This window comes from Lathamus discolor, chromosome 5, assembly GCF_037157495.1.
Source record: "Lathamus discolor isolate bLatDis1 chromosome 5, bLatDis1.hap1, whole genome shotgun sequence".
Classification (NCBI taxonomy): domain Eukaryota; kingdom Metazoa; phylum Chordata; class Aves; order Psittaciformes; family Psittacidae; genus Lathamus; species Lathamus discolor.
The window spans coordinates 1,051,641-1,073,459 of record NC_088888.1 but is presented as its reverse complement, the minus strand read 5'-3'; the positions used below and the strand labels follow the sequence as shown (position 1 = coordinate 1,073,459).

Sequence of the window (21,819 nt, the reverse complement as noted above, 5' to 3'; positions counted from 1 at the left end):
GTATTCTAAACAAAGATTGAAGACTGTAGTTATCTTTGGGTGATGTGAGAAAGCCAGGCTTTGGAATAACTGTTTGGGTAGAGTAATGTTTCATTTTCATACTTGGAAACTGAACTAGAGTGTGCTCAGCCATTTGAGTACCTCTGTGGCGTTCTCCTAATTGTGCCATTCGCTAGGGACCTTGCTCAGAAACTCGTGGCGCTTTGTAGTCACTGGTGCTGTGCATTTGGACTGTGTCTTTCCCAAGTCAACCACTCTTGTCTTAGAAAGCATCATGCGAAGGTTAACATGAGGCAGTGAAAGAGGTGACCTGTATCTGATTAGACCTTGTTAGATGTGATAAACTGAGGAAAAATTGACTGTTACTTCTTAAAAGAAATGCTGACAGTTTCCAGACTCTGCTCAGGTTTTACCACTTCTTCAGTGGATATTTAAGACTGTTTCATTCCAGGTTTCAGTGTTGATTCCAGACATTCAGTGATGCTTTTTGTCTAGTATTTCCTGCCAATCTGTATGGGGTCGCATGATAGAGTTCCCCACCAAGGCTTAAGTATTCCAGCTTTAAAATGCCATTCAGACTATCTTGGCGCCAAAGAGGGTAATTTCCATCTGGAAGTTCAAGGAGATTACAGACCTAAAAAGGAACATTATTTTCAACTGTGTTTCTAGAGGGTTAGATTAAGTTTAGTTTAATCATTTTAACTTGCCAGCTGAGCTTTGTATGTAAAAAGGATTTCGAGTGCATCGTGCGGCTGTCCAGAGGCTTGTGTTTGTAATATGCAGTTGCTAGGGAGAAACCTAAGAAGCATTGTCTTCTTGCTGGCTCGACAGGACAGCAGACTAAAGGATACAAGTGGTGTAATGTGGAGGGGTTTTATGTGACAAAGTGTCAAGACTTTGTAAGCAAACACTGTTACTCCTGTGTAACAGAGCTTTGGAATGTTGTATATGGAAATAACTTCTATATTCTTGCTATATAGTTTTGTGTATGACTTCCTTGTCTCTTAAGGAATTACACAAAGCATATTAAGAGATTCTATGGATTCTTTAAGAAATAAAACTTGTAATTTTTACCTAGGTTTTGCATTTGATTGGAATGGCACTACAAGAAGAAAAACAACATCTAGAGAATGTCAGTGAAGAGAATGTTGTAACGTTTACCTTCACTCAGAAAATATCAAGTATGCCTTTCTTTTCAGATGTATAGCAAATCTTAAATCACTGAAAATACGATTATCTGTGGTTTATTCTTCTGAAACTGTGTTCACCGGAAGTGTTACTTGTTAATCCATCAAAACTTTACCAAGTCAACTGTAGATGGGTTTTACTTATATGTAGATCCTATGACAGTTAACAATAATAAGGTTTTCCTAGAGGAGAAATCCAAAAGTTGAATAATTCCTAGTAAATCTGATTTTTAATATCTGTAAGTAGCATCTCAAGACGTATTGCTGTACGGGATCACATGCTAAAATTGCAACAACTGTGGCTGTGTTCTCCATCAGTCTTTTAATGTTGACTCTCCTTTGTTTCTTCTGACTAGTGCCTCTAGTTTTGCTGAGACATAAAAGCTGCTAAGACTCTTTCCTTTAAAATAGATGGGAAATAAAATATTGGAAGTTGTACATGGCAGCTCCCAAGATGAAAACAGCCAGGCAGCTCACAGAGTGCATGTCTTGTAAGAAAATACAGTCAGTGAGCAAGGCTTTTAAGACTTATTTCCTCTAACATTTCAGGATTTAGAGGGTATTAATGAAAGTGCTTGCAAAGGGGAGAATGGAAGTTACACATTGTGCCTATTTGTTGAAGGAATTCTTCAGCTGCTGAGCATACCCAAGGGTTGGGGTTTGGGTTTTGTTGCTTTTTAATGTTAGTGAATGGTTAGTTTGTCAGGTGACAGTATAATCAGTTGTGATTGTAATTTTTCTCAGGACCAGGAGAGGCACCAAATAATTCCCCTAGTATACTTGCCATGCTAGAAACGCTGCAAAATGCACCTCATCTGGAAGTGCATAAGGACATGATCAGATGGATATTGAAGGTAAATATTCTGTTCTCGTTCCATTGTATGTAACTGCTGACAATCATGGAAAGAAGAGTTTTGTAACTTTACTGATCACATTGTGAAGGTTTCCTTATTTCATACATTGGTTTGTTGTGTACCTACTTTCTTTCTCTTCTGGGATCCCAACACTGCACGTTACCTGGCAGCGTTAGGCAGTTATAGTCACAAGTCACAAACAAATACATGTTGTTTTTTTCTTACAGACTTTTAATACTATCAAGAAACTAAGAGAAAGCTCTTCTACAAGTCCTGTGGCTGAGACAGAAGGAAATATAATGGAGGAGGTAAAAGCAAGCTGTAACAATTAGCTGATCCAGGACAGGTCTGGGTTGTGGCTAGCATTGTGACTAGGGTTGTGACTGTGTTTCTAATTGCAGCTTTAATTCAGAGATGGGAAATATCAGTGATTCCTGGAATTCTGTCTTGTGGCTTTATAGATGAAACTCATTTGTTTGAAAGACCTATTGGGAGAGTCCCTGGACTATTTCCTTCGTTTTGTAGATTGTGGTCTTCAAATCTTTTGCAAGTGTACTCCCTAGGACTGTTTGTAGTACTGATCACAGCATTTAATGAGTCTGCTCTTCCTGTAATTTCAGCCTCCTTGGAAAGTTAAGTAGTATCTGTGTGGTTTTGCCATGCTTATTTCAGATAAGGTCTGCCAGTTTGTTTAGCTCAACATGACCTTCTAGATGCTACGCAAAGACCTTGGAGCGCTGTAGTGGATTTAGGAATGCAACTAGTACAGATGGAGAGCAGCGCTAGAGACAAGATGTGTCACTTGCTTACCTTTTTATCTATCACAGAATCCCAGAACCATCAGTGCTGGGAGGGCCCTCTGGAGCTCATCCCCTCCAACCCCTGCCAAGGCAGGGCCACCCAGAGCAGGGCACACAGGAACGTGTCCAGGCGGGTTTGGGATGGCTCCAGAGAGGGAGATTCCACAACCCCCCTGGGCAGCCTGTTATGAATGCTTGAAAAGGGAAAAGAAATAAAAAACACACGAAAAGGTTGCGGGAGAGAGGTACCCTTCTGGATCTGCACAAAAGGGGGCACAAAATAGCTTTTTGGTGGCCTTCTATCTGTTTTTATGAGATTTTCGTTGTTTGGAGGTTAGTACAAGTTACACATTGCAGTAGCTAGAATTGTCTGCTGCAACAGGCTTAAAAACTGAGTGAACAATACGATTTCAGAGCTCACGCGATAAAGACAAAGCTGAAAGGAAGAGGAAAGCTGAGATCGCCAGATTGCGCAGGGAGAAGATCATGGCCCAGATGTCTGAGATGCAGCGGCACTTCATTAATGAAAACAAAGAACTCTTTCAGCAGACTTTGGAGGAGCTCGATACCTCAACCTCTGGGATACATGAAAATAGGTAAAGGAATCTCAATTAAATTGCTTTTTCCTTTAACTTTGATATCAGATTGTGCTATTGTGGCTGCTTTAAAAAGTGTTTTTATTAGTCTTGATGGAAAACCATTCATAAGTTTGAGACCCAAAAAAGCAGCAGTAAATGGAATAATTTCCTCCCACTTTCTGTCAAGATGGTGGGATAGATACTGATTCCTTTCTCATCCCATCCTCATAGTGCTCAACTTAGGCAAATAATTTTTTGTATCAAGCCATTGAGTAAATTGTTAATGACCCTGAAAAGACTGTGTGATAAAAACATAGTAAATGGAAAATAGCTGATTATATATTTGTTGAGGATCTGGAAGACATTCTGCTCCTAGCTGAAAATACAAATGGAAGCATGCTGATGGTTTTGTGGGGAAGTGGAGAGTGTTTTCAGAATCTGTGTCAGGCACTTACAGGATGGTGATGATGGAGGACTGCAGACACAGTTTCTGTGTTAAACTGTGTAATACTATTAGGAGGGTATGATTATTTTCTGGAAAATATGTTCTATTTCTGGGGACACAGGAATTGTATAAATGCCAAAAGTCTTTTTTGTCAGAGAGCATTTATCATGAAGCTCAAAAGCTCTTTAATCACATTTAAATCGTGCTCTGATTTGCAGTGTTCTAAAATCATTTGCTCACTGGTGTTCTTTGAATATTCCAGCCCTGTAATTTCGGATGCAAAACTCACAGCCTTGGGACCAGAGCAAACTAGAGTAGCTGAACACAGACAGGTTGTTATGTGTATATTGTGTCAGGAGGAGCAAGAAGTTAAAGTGGACAGCAGGGCTATGGTCTTGGCAGCCTTTATTCAGCGATCAACTGTATTGTCTAAAAATAGAAGCAAAATTACTCCAGACCCTGGTAAGTAATGTTTAGAGTTGTCTTTAATATTAAGGAATGTCAAGTCACTGTAACAACTACCTGCTCTCTTTTTAAGACCGCGGCCTCACCTTCTTGTATTAACTGTGTAATTGTGAATGACTTCATTATGATCAGTCGTGAAGCTCCCATATTTTTAGTGAGGTAGAAGTGTGTGTTTTAAATCACTTCAAGGCATTATCCAAATGTTCTGCCACAAATAATTGGAAATAAATGGTCTGTTGTTTAAAAACCCCTTTAGAAGCAGGAATGCTTGTTCTTGAACACCACCCTTAAAGTTATAGAGAGAGGTCTTGATGTAGTGCTGCAAAAGCACAAGATAGACATTTCTTTCCTGTCAGTTACATGATCTGAAATGCCTCTCAGTGATAATAAAAAACGCTTGGATTTAGTTAACTTGGTGAAACAGATCACAATGATCAGTGAACATTGTTACAAAGGTTCCCCTATAGTCTCTATGCAGAATCAGAATCAATTAGGTTGGAAGAGCCCTTTAAGGTCATCCAGTCCAGCCATTCCCCAGCACTGCCAAGGCCACCACTGACCCATAGCACTGAGGCCTCGTCTCCACGGGGTGTGAACCCTTGCAGGGCCGGTGCCTGCAGCCCTGCCCTGGGCAGCCTGTTCCAATGCCTGAGCACCCTCTGGGGCAGGAATTGTTCCTCAGCTCCATCTGAACCTGCCCTGGGGCAGCTTGAGGCCGGTTCCTCTTGTCCCATCCCTTGTTACTTGGGAGCAGAGCCCAGCCCCTCCTGGCTCCATCCTCCTGTCAGGCACTTGTAGGGAGCCATCAGGTCCCCCCTGAGCCTTCTCCAGACTGAACACCCTAGGTCCCTCAGCCGTTCCCCATCACATTTGTGCTCCAGGCCCTGCACCAGTCCCATTGCCCTTCTCTGGCCCCACTCCAGCACCTCAATGTCTCTCTTGTAGTGAGGGGTCCAGAGCTGAACACAGGATTCGAGGTGCAGCCTCACCAGTGCCCAGTGCAGGGGGACAGTCACTGCCCTGGTCCAAACGCAGAAAATTTCTGCACTCAGTCATTTTGCACTCTCTCTCTGAAGATCAGTGTTCTTGGACTCATTGTTTAATTGTACTGAACCACCAAAACTGCAGGTAGATCTTGGGGACTTTTACCACAGCCCAGTACCTCTGAAAGCTTAAGTACAGTACATGTGCTCAAAACAAAATGACGTGATGCTTGTAAATGATCTAAATGTTGTGAATTAGTAATAGGTTTTATGCTTCATCAAATGAATTACACTTTTGTCATAAAGTTTAATAATAACATAAATGTGTAATGTTTATCTGTAGTTAAATCTTTTGATAACTCTTTATTTCAAAGTTGTTTCATTTTATTTCAAACACAGAAAAGTATGACCCATTATTCATGCATCCAGATCTGTCATGTGGAACACACACGGGTAGCTGTGGACATATTATGCATGCTCATTGTTGGCAAAGGTAAAAAGCTTTATATAAGTTTTTTTGTCTAAATAGCATGTCATGCCATTGGTTTGCCTAATGGCAGTAATTTTAATGGCAAAATGACTGGCATGTATTAAACTTTAAAGAGTTTCATATAGCAATGAAACCAGCTTTCCTGTGGGGAAAACCGAGTAGTAATCATTATAATAGAATCATTGTAATAATATTGCAATACATATCGTAAACTTGGTCAAAATTTTTTCATTTACTATCTGTCATCTTGGTAAAGAGGAATCCAAGTCACAGAATGGTTTGGATTCGAAAGGACCTTAAGATCATCCATCTAGTTCCAACCCCACACATGGCAGCTTTCATTCTCTTTGATTGTTTATCCCTATGCATAATCCCCTGTGGTGCACATAGAACACTGAAGCTCAGATTGGTGGAGGTTGTGTGCAGTTCAGTAATAAACATGTTCCTGCTGCTTCTTGTGCTCTCTACTGGAGTTTTAAATGAATGCATTCCTTGCATTCTCAATTCCTTCTTCATGTCAAACTTGAAATAGAGACATCTGCTACCTAGTTCGTCTTCAACATAAACTCAATTTTATCTTTTCTTCTTAGTCTTTTTTTTTATAAGCCTTTTTCCGTTATTCTTGGATTTTTGGAGGGAGATAAAAATGCTTAGTGCCTACATGGTGCCAATACCGTGTGAAAAATGCAAACCACTCAAGCCTCTTGACTTTGATTAGGCCTTTGCTTTGGTGCTTGGCATGGCTTTTCAGTGCCTGGTTTCAGATTCTGCCATGTGTGTGAAGGTTGTTAGGAGCTCCCAGAGATTCTGTGGCTGTAACCGTGCGCAGGTTCGTGGTCTTTGATAGCGCTCCTCACTGAAGATGTGTTTCGCATCTTCTTGTGTAGCTTATGTACTGTCCTGTGTGGTTGCCATTAACTCCTGAAAATGTCCCTAGGTGCCTGTATTCAGTCCAATTTTGGGTCATTGTCAGGCATGCTCTAAACCATCTCAGAGGAATACCAGTTAGGTTTAACAAAGCAGTGAATCCAGTTCCTTTTCATGTGGATTTGGAGATCAGCCACCATTTCTTCCAGTTAGTGCTCTCTTGTGGCATGTAATGGAATAAGCACAGGGATAATGCTCCTGTCATCTCCCTTAAACCTTTATGTGAAACTGAGAACTTTCAACTTTTTTTTTGCCTCTTCCCCTTACCCTTATTATCATAAATGGAAATTGCTGTAGCGGAGACCTGACAGCCCAGTGACCTTCAGCACTTTGGGGGATTTTGGCTGCCAAAACCTTAGTCTGCAGTTAGTAATACTTTTATCAGTCTACAGGGTAGAACCTTCTTCTTCCAATAATTCTTTCATGTATATCTAGGAAAGGCAAAAGAGGGCCTTCATGGGAATTTATTTATCTCTATGTTAATGTTTTTATAATTTGCCGCTAATATTTTGCTCTTTTCTAAAGGTATTTCGATGCTGTCCAAGCAAAAGAGCAACGAAGACAGCAAAGATTACGAGTACACACAAGTTACGATGTAGAAAATGGTGAATTCCTTTGCCCGCTTTGTGAATGCTTAAGCAACACCGTTATTCCTCTGCTTCCTCCACCAAGGGTTTTGTTTAACAGGTCTGTTGGTTTTATAGATGTCCTCAAAAAATGTAAAAACCAAAATCCCACACCCCAAAACACCCTTTCAAGGCGTTTATTATCTTCTGTTTTATCTCAAATGGATTGCCTGCCTGCTTATTTTGGTTTATGGACTTGACTTGATGATTGAATAGTATGGAATTTAGAGCATGAAGAGAGAGTAAAGTGTAAGACCTGCAGGAGAAGAACTGAACATAGAGAAGTAGCACAGCAGAGATTGTTGAGAAACACAAGAACATGGGATGCCTATTAAATACTAATTCAGCATATAGTTTGTTTTTAACTCATGTATGTATTCTGCTTATGTATATTCTTGGACAGGTTAAACTTTTCAAGCCAACCAAACCTAACTCAGTGGATCAAAACAATATCCCAGCAAATAAAAGCACTGCATTTACTTCGAGATGAAGATGGTGCAAGTAAGTCTGAAGAGATGTGTGTATCTGTATGTGAGAATGTTACAATATTCATGGAAAAGACTGAGTACTGTGGTTCTACCACAGTGGAGTTGAGAGATGGTTGTTAAAGTGGTCAGAACAGCTTGTAATTTCAGTTTATGCCTGTATCCTCCTGCACCTTTTTATACTGCAGGAAGTACATATAGGTGAATAATTTGTGGTTTATTACTTCTTGCTTGTACAGGCAATTCTGGTCATTCAGAAAAAATGGATCAGCTGCAATTGCCTGAAGGATTTAGACCGGATTTCAAACCCAAGTATGTATTTCCATCTTAAATCATGAAAAATGAATCATGAAATGGTAACATGAAAATAGAACGTGACTCCTGTGTTATAAGGTCTCAGTAATTAAAAAATATATGGATTTTGCTTTAATAAGAAAAGTTGATCCCATTATTATGATAATATTGAAGTCCAACCCACAAGTAGTAAATAATGCAGTAGAATTTCAGAGGTGAATGTAGTAAGTGGATATACAGAAATGCTGCAGTTGCATAGGCATCAGGATTAAGCTTTGTTTCCGTATTACTTGTAACTGGATGAAAGAGCCCTTGTAGAGCTCAGTACCACAAGTAAAACCTGAAGACTATTAAATGGAGAGTATGCTAATATGTAATTTCAGCTGTTATGGGATGTTTGTGTTTGAGCCTACCTTTCCTCAGGTGGGGGATGTGACTGAGGATCAGTCACACCGCATGCTTTTACTTTAGCCCTAACTATACTGTCTTTGAAGACTGGATCTTCTTAATACTAAAAAATGAGATCCATTCCAATCAAATAATCAAAAAATAATTGGGGAGCATCTCTGTCACAGGAAAAGGGGTACAGAATCCCAGATCCAAACAAAGGTACTGGAGTTCCGCTATGGGGTAAATACTCATTATTAAAAGTTCTATGCTGCCAGTGGAGAAAATAATGAACTAGTAATACTGTCTTCTTCATTTCAGGAATCCTTATTCTGAGAGCATAAAAGAGATGTTGACAACTTTTGGTACAGCAACATACAAAGTAGGCTTGAAGGTTCATCCAAATGAAGAAGATCCACGTGTACCTATAATGTGTTGGGGAAGCTGTGCATACACGATACAGACTATAGGTATTAACGTATTCATTTTGCTCCTTTCTGTCTGAATTTTGGAATTTAGTTAAGTTCAAACTGCTGAAATATATGTGTGTTTGTTTTTTTCCAGAACGGATTTTAGCTGATGAAGATAAACCATTGTTTGGTCACTTACCTTGTCGACAGGTAAGGATCAAGTAGCAATTCCTCTCTGAATCAGTGGAAAAAAGAGGGAATTCTGCTGCTTTAATGCAGAATATCTAAATTTTAAGTTCCAGTTATGTGATAATTTTATTTGTTGGATACCAGTGTTTAATCAGTCAGTATCTGATTATTCATCTACCTAACAATCAAATCTAGCAAAACCATTATATTTTGGGTTATATTGCTGTAAACTCCTAGTTTCTTATGGTAACAGTCAAAATAAGAATACTGAAGGGAACTTGTATATTTGCATAAACAAATATCTGTCATGTACTTAGATGCTCAACTGTAGCTGATGAGAGTGGTTTGAGGGGTCTGCTCAAATGCTGTAAGTCAAACAACCTTTTCATATTGAGGAACTTTATTAACTGTGGCTGTGTCTCTTTGTTTTTCAAGGATGACTGCCTTAAGTCATTAACAAGATTTGCAGCAGCTCACTGGACAGTTTCATCTCTTTCAGCAGTACAGGGTCACTTTTGTACTCTCTTAGCATGTAAGTTCACCACCTTATGTTGTTTTTTACAAGGAGATAGAGAAAAATGCTTACAGAATGTCATTAGTCATGGTTACAAGAAGGTTGTTTTATGCATTGGTTTTAAGTAATAAACCAAGAGGTGGTATTTTTGCTAGTGTATTTTTCAAGCCTAAGAGTAAGGAAAAATATTAGCCTTCAATCAGTCAATATTCTATGAAGGATACATAAAGATAACTTAGGGAAGAAAAGCTGAGTTTTGGAAGTCCCTTGCTCTGGTTGCATTTTTGATAGAAGCATTTTTCACACCCCTGGTTTGAGTTCTGTGGCTATCTGCTTACAGAAGTAAAAGCATTTGCAATCAGAGTGGTGGTGGTATGTCTGCTGATAGAAGCAGCTTCAAGATACCACAGGTTAAGTTTTTGGCCAGCAAGGCAGCAGTCTGCAACTGAAGCATTTTGAAGTCATTGTGATGAGACCATTTTTTACTGTAGTAGTGTTTTTAAACTTGGCAGCTTAATGCTTTCATCTGTATTGTAAAACTATTCTCATAGCTGCACTTTTGCTCTTGTGTTGTAAATCAGATTGTACTTGCAACTGTTCCTTGATTGTTACCTTAAATATGTTGTAATGTTTGCAAAACAATTTAGGGTTGCTTTTAGATGGCCTTGGGATTTATTAATTCCTGCTTTGTGCTTTGGTTAATACTTTGTGGTTACTGTGAATGTGAATACTAGAGAGATGGAGAGACTGATACCTAGCTCTTAATTAGGGATAATGAATTTAAGAGACTCTTTAGCAATGTATTTTTGAGCCTGTCACACAGATGAGTTAAACGAGGCATGAGCCTTGTGTAGTCACAAGCTCTCTGGGTCCAAGCTTGAGATACTATCTCATTTTATCTCCCACTAGAAACCAAAGCAATGAAAGAGAAGTCACTGTGGGAGTAGTGACTGGCAGCATTTGTTTTGTGGTAGTTACTTTGGGTTTGTTTCATTTCAGTACATTATAGTTAAGTAGGCAAAAGTCTATTCCAGAAATATTGAAAGCCTCTGAAATTCATGACTTTCTGGCCCAAACGGGCACATTTGTATTTCAAGTACTTTAAAGCATATAAACCAAGGAGATGACTCTTGTTTTATAACTGAAGTGCACTAAAACCTTTTAATATTTAAATGTTCAATTAATAAGTGTGTTTTTCTCTCTAAAATACTCAGCACTGGTGCCTAATGAAAAAAATGGAAGTCTTCCTTGCATACTTGATATTGACATGTTTCACCTATTGGTAAGTATTCCATCAGATACAGTAAGAATGCTTTGATCCAGTAGGCACTATGTAAGAATTTAATTGGAAACTTCCTCTTTACTCTGGGTTAGGAACCTTTCAAAATGTTCAGGGGTTTGGTATTTTTTCACTACTTAATAGAATTTAAAGACTCATTTACATTTCAAGTACTCTTATCTATAAATGTAAAGGGGGATAACGAGGCAGAATGTGTACTGTTTGAATGTTAAAGCAAAAAAAAACCCAAACCCAACCCTCCCACCAAACCACTAAACCCGAACAAAACAGCAGCAATAACAAAAGCAAACCAAAACCAACCAAAACTCAACACCACCCCCAGAGCCCCCTGATGTAGTTACTCGCTGTTCCCTTAAATTGTTGCTGGTTATTTAACTTCAGAATTAGCCTTAGGGGAGCCGCAGCACGAGCAGAGAAAATAGGTAGATTCAAAAAGAGAAGGCATATTCCAGCTTTCTTGTTTTCTTTTGCAGGTAAGCTTGGTGCTCTCTTTCCCTGCCATACACTGTCAGGAATTTTCAGGGGTTAGTCTTGGCACTGGAGATCTTCACCTGTTTCATCTTGTCACAATGGCACACATCATACAAATCTTACTTACCTCATCAACAGGTAATGCCACGTTCTTGCAACTTTCAATGAAATGATTCCTCGGTTCTGTACTTGGAAAACACTAGGGTGCTATTGGTAAATCTGTGTAGTTTATAGTCACAAAATACTTCTAAATTCTGTTCATGAAAGTTCAGTCTTCTGTCTCTATTGCGTAACGCTGCAGGTATTTTGGAGCATAGCTAATCATGAATCCCAGCTTTCTAAGTCATGTAGCAATGTAGTATTGCAAAGACTTGGCTTAAGCATTGTGTGATGCATGAATTGCAGTTAGCAAAGTAATCTATGTATCTCCTGGTAGGAGGAACTGGATAAGCTAAGGTGTGCCAAAAGCAAAGAACTCCAAGCAGGTGCATTAAGAATCCCAGCCAATTGAACATGTAAACCAGGGCCTCTCTGATGTTGACAGTTGCATAAACTTACAACATAAGATGTGAGCTGGAAACCTCTTTCCAATACATCATATTGTAGCCCAGTGGACTGTTTCACTTTTGGCCTTTTTCTCAAAACTTGAAGAAATACATTCTTGGTGTAGAAACGCTTATATATGAAGTAACTTGCTTATTACTCTTTCTTCTTCAGAAGAGAATGGCATGGATCAAGAAAACACTAACAGTGAAGAGGAAGTAGCTGTGCTTACACTGTATAAATTTCTTTGCCAGTGTACAGGAAGGTAAAAGTGCAATGTTAACATTTTGTAATGCTTTCTCTCTCCTGAACTCAACATTAACTACTGACTGAATTCCATACACTAATGCTGTCAAAAATGAGATGTTTAACTTGGAAATTCATGCACCTGGGTTTTTTTTATCCCCTACTTCTAGAAGTAACTTCTTTTGAAGTAACTATTTCTGTCAGTTCCTGTGTTCGTGGAGAAACCTGCTCATGAGCATTATGCTCTGGAACATTTTTTTTAATCAGCTTGCAGATGTGTAGTGTCTGGGGTTGACAGTGTCTGAGTACATAAAACTTGGTGGGATCTGAAATGCCTGTGCACAATTTCCCTTCATTTACTGTCCCAGTTGCTTTTGGTTTTATGAATCTCTGTTTTGTTCTTTGTCTTGGAGTCAGCTGTGAAATAAACACTTGGTATAATGCTTACGTCAGTTGAACATCAGTAATTTAACATGAAATTTGACTGAAGACTTACTAAATATAGCTGTCAAAGTGACATGATTTTTTTATTGTGTTCTCTTAAGTGCCTTGAAAGAAATTTCCTCAGGCTGGCACCTGTGGAGGAGTCTAAAAGCTGGAATCATGCCTTTCCTGAGATGTTCTGCTTTGTTTTTCCATTACTTAAATGGAGTCCCTGCACCCTCAGAAATTCAAGGTAGTATCTGTTTTGTGTTACATCAGCTTTTCAATACAAATAAATTACATTTATACTCTCTTTTCTGAGATGGTGAGTGAATAAATGTGGGCTTGTTACCAGTGCAGAATCATGTCTGCATAATGAAAAAGTAAAGAAAATATTGCTTCCATTTAAAAATGTCTTTTTAATATAGAGGAAAATGCCATTCTAGATTATTTAACACAGAAAGTGATGCTTTTCTGTTAAGAAGTGGCATTTCAATTATTTCAAATCCATTGATCACTGTTTTGAAATGAGATATGCTTTTGCTTGCATTGATTTCATTTGAATCAGCATCCACCACCAACTTACCTCACTATAAAAATACTACGTTACATTACACCCCAAGTAACATTACACCCCAAATAATTGATGTTAGTAACATACTTTACTATCCTCCACATATGGTGTATGTAGGGATAGAGTATAAACCTGAAGATGCTAATAATAAGTGGGTTCACACTGCTTCAGGACTCCCATGCTGAAAAAAAAGTCTGATGTTTAGTGCCTAAGCTAACATGAGACAGCTCTTGTTGGGAGTATATTTTTGATTTGGATCTTGTTGTAGGATGTTTCCATGACATTTTCCTTTGATTTTCTGTAACAAGGTTTCTCAAGTTCATTGTCTGGACCAGTAGTGACCACTTGTTCTTTATGGGTACTCTAAAGATGAGGTCCAAAGTGCATATGTCCTTCCAGACAACAGGCCCGAGGGCCTTTAGAGAGTGGGCTATAGGAGAGGTGGGGAGGAAGGCTTTGCTTCACTTCTTTTACAGTCCTCAAGTCCCAGGGGTTTGGATGGCCCTGCAGATCCCCACCACTGAGGGACATCTTGACAGTGGCCATGGCAGTGGGTGTTTTGCTTTTCCTTTGCATTTCCCACCCCGGGACCCACTGAAGACACAACTGGCCTGTACTGCTCTTCTCTGATGTTTTACTGGGGGTTGCAGAATGGCAATTTACACGGGCGTGAGAGGGAAGTGGGCACGGCTTATGTTGTAATTCACTTTGTTATTCAGGAGCAAAAGTGTCTGTGCCATGGAAGAGGTACTGGTACACTTTGTCCTGAAAGCTGGGAGAGCAGAGGCCCAGGGAGTCAAGCCAATAGACTACTATGAATTATGGCAATCTGGTGGTTGTGTCCTACATATTTTGGTAGAGTTTGGCATTGCAGGCATTAGCAATGTCTGTATTTCTGAGGCTGTGGTATACTTCCTGTCACAGGCTCCCTGTCTCTGTGTCACAGTCTCTGAGGAGCACAAAGTGGCCATTTAGTGCCTGACATTAGAACAAAGACATACCGAGTCCTAAAGGCCATTGAAACCTCTGTTATGATTTGTATATGACATGAAAAACAGGCTTAGGGGGGAAAGTTTGAGAAAGGTTGCTTTTTGTTACAAGTAGCTGGTTGTCTGGTGCCTTTACTACCACTTTTATACTGCATTTTGTGGGGAGGAATACAGCTGATTAAAACCAAGAAAAGGCTAGTTGTCCCGTTATTTACAGCTTTATTTCATTTATTGCAGATAATACCGTTTAAGAAAATGTAATGATAAGTATGCTTTTTCTTTCAGTCAATGGAACGAACCAGTTTGAACACTTATGTAGCTATCTTTCCTTGCCAAACAACCTCACCTGCCTTTTTCAAGAAAATAGTGAGATTCTGAACACATTAATAGAAAGGTAAGTCCTGTTTATCTGTTTAGCTTTAATAATACAAGGAATCCTGCACAAAAGTCATGGAAGTATTCTCCCAGGATTGCATATCTAGATGTGAATGCTGGGTCTCTTTAGCTTGCAAAAGAGGAGACTGAGGGGTGACCTCATCAATGTTTACAAATATGTAAAAGGTAGGTGTCAGGATGATGGAGCTAGGCTTTTTTCAGTGATATCCAGTGATAGGACAAGGGGCAATGGGTGTAAACTGGAACATAGGAAGTTCCACGTTAACATCAGGAAGAACTTCTTTACTGTAAGAGTGACAGAGCACTGGAACAGGCTGCCCAGGGGGGTTGTGGAGTCTCCTACACTGGAGATATTCAAGGCCCGCCTGGACAAGTTCCTGTGTGATGTACTGTAGGTTACCCTGCTCTTGCAGGGGGGTTGGACTAGATGATCTTTTTAGGTCCCTTCCAACCCTTGGGATTCTGTGATTCTGTGATTCTGTGAATTGTGGAATTTGAAAAGCAATTGTGAAAGAAGTGTTTTGAAAGCAACCATTCTGGTTGTAGAGACTATGGAGTAGATGTACCATGGATCAGTTGCTTATTTGGGTTTGGAAAGTAGCATCTGTTGAAGTTAAAAGCTAATTTTTTTTTCTTTCTTGTAGTTGGTGCAGTAACAGTGAAGTAAAAAAGTATCTGGAAGGCAAGAGACATGCTATCAGGTAAGCATGGACACATTTTAAGAAGAGACAAGGAGGAAACTTTGCTGCAGTTTTCTCCAAATAGTTCTTTTAAAGGATGCTTATAATAACATAGTATCACTTCCAGTTTGTTGAATGACAAAGATACTAGGGGATAAGCAAAGAGATTCGAAGAATCCTGTAAGAAAAGTGAAATATTGTTTAATTAGCATATTTTAAAGGCAAAGTTAAATATTACAGTTTTATCCAGGCTGATCTGCAGTAAGCAGGGGCTATGACATTTCTTTGCGTGCTTCCTATAGTAGATTTGTACCTTCTAATTCAAAAGACATCTACAACCTTTGTTTAAAAATACCAGGCATTGAAGAGCTTTTTAAACTCTCTTACGAAAGAATCCAAATTGTTCAGTGAAATCAACACTGCGTCAGTTGCTAAAAGGAAGATTTGCTTTTCATGCATTTCTACTTGCTAAGCAATTCTTTTGTATTCGGAAAACATTTAATGCTCAGTGGGTGTAGAAAAGCTTTTGAGGTGTTTTTCTTTGTGAAGGTTGGAAAAAAATAGTGGTTATCAATTATCCAAATAATTATAAATGGAGGTTGGCAGTGCTGTCATCAGAAAACATATCCCTGTATTTTAATGTCCTTTGCTAAATACATGAAGTCAATCTTTGTGTTGTAAATACAGTAAGGCAAAGTGACACAAATAAGGATTAATCACTTTATCTGTTAAATACCAAGCTGTTAACAGACTTTCCTATACAGTAAGAAGAGCAGAACTGATTTCCTGTTGTGATTGTTGCCATTTCTTGACATGTGTTCCTTTTGCTGATTCTTAACTACTCTTCCCAGGATGGTTTAACTTGACAGTTGATTTTGTTTTCCTCTCGGTATGTTGTTGTGCATAGTTACAAACCTCTATTTACAGGTCACAGTCAAATTTGTGTTATTCCTAGAATTGAAGATTATTAAAATTTAGTGTATAGCATCTGCCAATAAGTTAACTTTTACCTGTTACTTCTAAAGATACAAATATTTGGCATTAAATAGATTCTTTTCAGTACATGAATATTTTATGCTCTTCAGGATACAAGTTCTCTGAACTGGACAGTCAAGCTATTTTCCATTCAATATTAGTGGCAAAAGGAAAATGGAATCCTAGAATGGTTTGGGTTGGAAAGGACCTGAAGATCATCCAGTTCCAAACTCCTGTCATGGGCAGCGGCACCTCACACTAGACCATGTCACCCAAGGGAATAAAAAGCAGACTGATAAGGGAGCAGAACAAATACTCAGTTAAACCTGTAACAACCTCCTTATGAGTTCTGCTAAAAGCATACATACGACTAGGTATTTTTCTGACTTTCTGCCTGTCGTATAAATCCATGAAAACTATGACTAGGAAACTGGAGGTGGTCTAGTGGAGGGATGTGTGTTCCTTCTTCATGTGCTGCCCTTTTACTCTGCGAATGGCAGAGAAGAGGAAAACTTTAAAAATGCAGTTATTCTCAGATGCTGTTTAGATGAGTCAGGAAAACATGAATGAGTTTGATATCACTGTGTATTATTCATTGAAGTATGAGTAGTTGATTTGCTTGCTTTATTCTAGCTATGCAAGAGAATCCAACAAATTGATAGACCTTCCGGATGACTACAGCTGCCTCATTAACCAAGCATCCAATTTCTCGTAAGTTGTATGCAATTATAGTGAGAAGCCCTAAAGTCTTCTGCTCCTTTGGATGAACTGGGAACCCTCTAACCTGAAAGCCCTCAAGGCTGTTTAGAGACTCAGAAAGTTAATGGCACATACCGATTGTCATGGCTTCCAGCAAAACTGCTGTGTTAGTTCAGTGCAGTAGAAACTGCAAGGATTTGCTTCGCAGTTAACAGCATAAGTGTTCAAAAGTTGATTTAAGTGCTATCTTTTTACCATCTAGAACTTAATACATACAAAGTATTTTTCTTATTTTCTTTTATTTTTCACTTAACAAAAGATGTCCGAAATCAGGTGGTGATAAAAGCAGAGCCCCAACATTGTGCCTTGTGTGTGGGACCATGCTATGTTCTCAGAGTTACTGCTGTCAAACTGAATTAGAAGGAGAAGATGTTGGAGCCTGTACTGCACATACATACGCTTGTGGGTCTGGAGTGGGCATATTCCTTAGGTAAGGAACTGAACACCTCTACTTACGTTGCTGGGTTAGGTGGTGTGTGTAGACATGAAATCAGTAGTTCTATGAATATGATTGCAGGAGTGGTTTGTAAAGGCAGTTGGTTTGCCAACAGCAGGGTTGCCTAAAAGCTAGAGTATTTATCTTCCTTATGCTGTGACACAAGGTTGTTTCTTTGAAGATAAAGTATCATAGAAAATCTGGATTTCATTTTAAAGTGGATTTGTTTTCTTGGTGCTTTTATTTCCACTCAAGTATTACAAAATGCTGAAGGCGAACACCTGAATTTTCTTGTTGTTGCTGCTGTTGAAAAGGTGAACATTCATTTTAGTTGTCTTCTTCGGAAAGTGAAAGGTTAAGAAATGTCTGGGTTTCCTTTGGCAAAGACTAGCGAGGATTGAAATTACTTTGTTCTCTTGTGTTGAGTACTTTACATAGAGTACAAATAATATGGCATGAACCGACCTTGTCTGTAACTGCTACTGAGGAGTTACAACTGGAAGAGAATAACATCTTTATTTTGCAAGAAGTGCCTGTAAAAACGTGTACCTGCAGATTGTACAGAATAGAAGTAGAGTTGGAAAAGGAGTATCTACAAATTGCAAGAAACTGTTCGTGTAAAACTCAATACCCAAAATCTCCTCTGTGTTTCTCTAGAGTACGAGAATGTCAGGTGCTATTTTTAGCTGGAAAAACAAAGGGCTGCTTTTATCCTCCTCCTTATCTTGATGATTATGGAGAGACAGACCAGGGACTCAGGTAAGTGTTCTAAAAAATACCTCTTTGAAAGACAGGAATTCTAAAACTCTCTGGTTTGTAACACACGCTTTCTATGTTACCTTTTAATTTTAATTACATGGGTAATGTTATGTTTTGAGGTGGCTGCTGCATCCAGTATCTTCAAACTAAATGCTAATGGGTATTTTTAAGTTAAAGCTATGGATGATCATCCCACATTATAAACAGTTGTCCTGAGGTTGCCTAGAAATTAAGGCTGAAAATCTTATTTTGTATATAGTGCATTTTATTTGCATAACCAACATTAACTTAATACCAAGTGAAAATACTGTGAGATTAGTTTATTTCATGTTCTTTGTCTTAACTGCTGTCGCTGCTTCCTCTGAGAGTAGTTGGGGGTTTGACACCGTTAATGCTTGCTACTTCTGAAACTGGTGTGAAAATCATGGAATCCGAACTGGTTCAGCATGGAAAGATTGCTGAAAACCTCCGGTCAAGGCTCGCGTGGGCTGTACGTGAGATTCCCAGAGGCTGGAGGGGACTCGAGCACTGAGGGTGTGCGACCAGGCACAGTAGCACTCCAGTTTCCTATTCCAAGTATCTGTTGATTTCTTCTGACAAGAGAATACTGTTAAAGGGGTGTCTAAATATTTGTGACATTGGAAAGGGTTATCTGATATTTAACATGTCACACGTGAGTGTTTGTGCTTGGCTGCGGTGTTTTCTCGTTCCTCATAACTCTTCTCTCCTTTTCAGACGTGGGAATCCCTTACATCTGTGCAAAGAACGATTTAAAAAGATTCAAAAACTGTGGCAGCAGCACAGTATCACGGAGGAAATTGGACATGCACAAGAAGCAAACCAGACACTAGTTGGCATCGACTGGCAGCATTTATAATGGTTGTCTGCTGAAGACTGGAACTTTATTAAGCTTTTTGTAACTCAGTAAGCTTTTCAGAAGAGGGATTAGGAAAAAATGTCTGAGGAGGGAAAAAACCACCCCCGAACCCAGTCCTGTTATTTAATCTTTGTTTTACAATGTATTTCATAAAGATACCAGTTAACATTAATCAAGTAAACTTTCTATGTAAGCAAGTTTTATTAGTCATATAATTTGCACTGTGCTTCCTTCACAGAAATGTTTCAGGTTATAAACCTGGGCAACCAAACTTGAGTTTCTGATACACACACAAAAAAGAATGACTCTTTTTGGAAGTCTGACAATGATTTTTCTTATAAACTGCAAGAGAAAAAGACTGCTGAAACAGAAACCAGATAGAGCACAACTCTGGATTGTGTTTTGCCCCTTGCTAGTAATCTGAGCCGTTTTATTTATTACTCTGCATTTTAATACTTAAGCTGTGTGTACATGCAATGGAATGAAGTAAGGAAGCAAATAATGTAGCAAATGGATGTTTCTGTCTGCATCAGTGGATAATTCACTCTTTCACTCGGTGTACCTAAAATGATTTTACCATTTGGACTCTTGCAGCTTTCTTGCTTCAAGGTTTGTTTTAAACTAAAAAAAAACCCTAACACTAGCTTTTACAAGTAAAATAATTTAACTTAAAGCTGTTTCCAGAGCATTGCACTCCTTAGACTGATGTAGTTTGTAATATGAATTTCGCCGGGAAACCCTTTCACCTTCAAGTATGTGATTGGTTATTGGTATTCAAGGGTTGACATTGTGTTTTAGAAGGTATTTTAAGATAATGACAATACGTAAAATGTCACGCATTTTATGTGAATTTGCTCATTTTATGTTGACTCGCAGAAGCACAGAGGATGTTTTCATCATTTTCGGTAACAGTCAACTTTTAAGGTGCAAATCCCATCTCCTTTTTGTTGCAAACAGAATGGTTTCCTCTGGCTTTGAAGGGCCACGATCACACTGCCCACATTTTTGCATAGACTCATGAATTTTTTCTGTTGTCCCATCAAGTATATTTACTTTTTGGCTTGATTTAGAGCTCTGTAAAGATGTTTGCATATAGTATATTTTATAAATATATTCTATAACTGCGCAGATTTGCACTTGATCTGAGGGTGCCTGAAGGCAGTGAGGTTTTCTAGTTGTATGTAATTAGACCGCCAAGGTGTCTCTAAAAAGTGACATTCTGCTTACTGATTGAAAATAAACCCCATTACCTTTCTCTCTCCTATCTTCTGACAAATGAGTGAAATCTGAACTTCCACAGTTCTGTTTCCTTAATAACCTGTGGTTCCTTTCAGTCAAGTCTTACTTTCTGACTCCGTCTTCAGCCCAGATAAGCAATCCCTGAACTGTCTGCCATGTCTTCAGTTCCACTTGGTCTGACTGAATTGTTTCTATTTTTACAGACTTAATGCTTCCGATCAATTTTGTATATCCATGGTGTACAGGACACTTTTTCAAACATTCAGTAACAGTATTGAGTGAAGATGTGAAGTATGAAATAAAGAAACTTGGCCAACGTTGATTTCCTTTTCTTAAAACCGGTACAGACTCCTCGTGTCTCTACTGCCTGTTGTAGATCGAATCATGTATGTGTTGCTGTCTCTTTCTATAAAGAGACATGCAGAAGTTGCAGGAAAAAAAATGACATTAATGCTTCATCTCTGCCTTCCCCTACTGAAGCTGGTTGACGTATCAACAGTTTCCTGTGCATGGTACTTAGAAATCCCACTTCTTTGGTGATGTTACTATTCCTTTGCAGAGAGTCTTGCTTCCTAAGCTGTGTGCCACAGTTCCGAATAATGTGTAACTGCATTGAAGAACTCTTTTCCTGTAAGCATAGTATTAAAGATAACTGATGAGACTGACAGATTTCTCTGTGCAAAGCAAAACACTGACAGCAAGAAGGATTATTTCTTGTCTTCCTCTGGGATCAGAGTCAGAGACTGCAAGGTTGAGTAGGTTGGTAAAGTGATGACCATAAGTAACTGCGGAGTACACAAGTTATCATTTTTTGCAATTTAGTCATTCTTTACTCAAGACTTCTATTTTCTGATTTGTTTTGCATGTATTTATATTAATGTAGAAATATTTATATATAACATTGTTTCAGTATCAGGGAAATAATCTGTAATAAATTGGCTATAACTTTAATACGTATGGATTGTGTGTACAATCTAGAATGTATTATATGTTTGGGGGGAGGAAAAAACCCAACCCCAAACCCCCACAAAGTTCCCATCATGACAGAATACAAAGCAAAGCTGAAAGCATCAAGCGAATGCTTTTGGTGTTGACATTCGATAAGCGTTTGTTAAATGTTGCTTTTAGAGTTTTGCTGAGCTTGTTCCTTCAAGTGTGTCACCTTGTTAATCACAAGCTAACAGAAATACCTGGATGTGCAACATCTGCAGTTCCCTGGCTAGAAATGTAAGATGATTATATTATTAGTGTCATTTGCTTCAGTCAGCTAAACCTTTCTTGACCTCTACCAAAGAGTTCAGTCATCATCTTAAAGGATTGTAAATTGCACTTTTTAAAGGGATGAGGTTCACATCACTGATGTCTTTACTCTGTTCAGACTTTCTAGTCCCCCCAAGCTGCCATAGGAAGCTCACTTTTGCTGTGGTGGAAATACCTAACCAAGACAACGCCTCCTGGCTTCTGACCTGTGCCAAGAACCTGTGCTCCCGCAGCTCTCTACCTACTTCATCTGTGATG

General features: G+C 38.9%; 1 protein-coding gene across 3 annotated transcripts in view; it reads left to right on the top strand.

The window, feature by feature from the left end:
* The window catches only part of UBR2 (ubiquitin protein ligase E3 component n-recognin 2), a 56,976-nt gene extending 35,724 nt beyond the window's left edge, over window positions 1-21,252 (top strand). For all 3 annotated transcript variants that reach the window (XM_065679302.1, XM_065679303.1, XM_065679301.1), the window contains 22 exons: window positions 1,079-1,181; window positions 1,932-2,041; window positions 2,269-2,349; window positions 3,256-3,437; window positions 4,127-4,326; window positions 5,712-5,805; window positions 7,255-7,416; window positions 7,759-7,856; window positions 8,080-8,152; window positions 8,843-8,991; window positions 9,086-9,141; window positions 9,556-9,652; window positions 10,849-10,916; window positions 11,408-11,543; window positions 12,123-12,213; window positions 12,740-12,870; window positions 14,466-14,574; window positions 15,221-15,277; window positions 16,865-16,942; window positions 17,250-17,420; window positions 18,084-18,185; window positions 18,921-21,252. In XM_065679302.1, the coding sequence (XP_065535374.1) occupies window positions 1,079-1,181; window positions 1,932-2,041; window positions 2,269-2,349; window positions 3,256-3,437; window positions 4,127-4,326; window positions 5,712-5,805; window positions 7,255-7,416; window positions 7,759-7,856; window positions 8,080-8,152; window positions 8,843-8,991; window positions 9,086-9,141; window positions 9,556-9,652; window positions 10,849-10,916; window positions 11,408-11,543; window positions 12,123-12,213; window positions 12,740-12,870; window positions 14,466-14,574; window positions 15,221-15,277; window positions 16,865-16,942; window positions 17,250-17,420; window positions 18,084-18,185; window positions 18,921-19,062 (2,490 nt within the window). In that variant the 3' untranslated portion in view covers window positions 19,063-21,252. The remainder of the gene's footprint in view (window positions 1-1,078; window positions 1,182-1,931; window positions 2,042-2,268; window positions 2,350-3,255; window positions 3,438-4,126; window positions 4,327-5,711; window positions 5,806-7,254; window positions 7,417-7,758; window positions 7,857-8,079; window positions 8,153-8,842; window positions 8,992-9,085; window positions 9,142-9,555; window positions 9,653-10,848; window positions 10,917-11,407; window positions 11,544-12,122; window positions 12,214-12,739; window positions 12,871-14,465; window positions 14,575-15,220; window positions 15,278-16,864; window positions 16,943-17,249; window positions 17,421-18,083; window positions 18,186-18,920) is intronic.
* The last annotated feature ends 567 nt before the right edge of the window (window positions 21,253-21,819 follow it).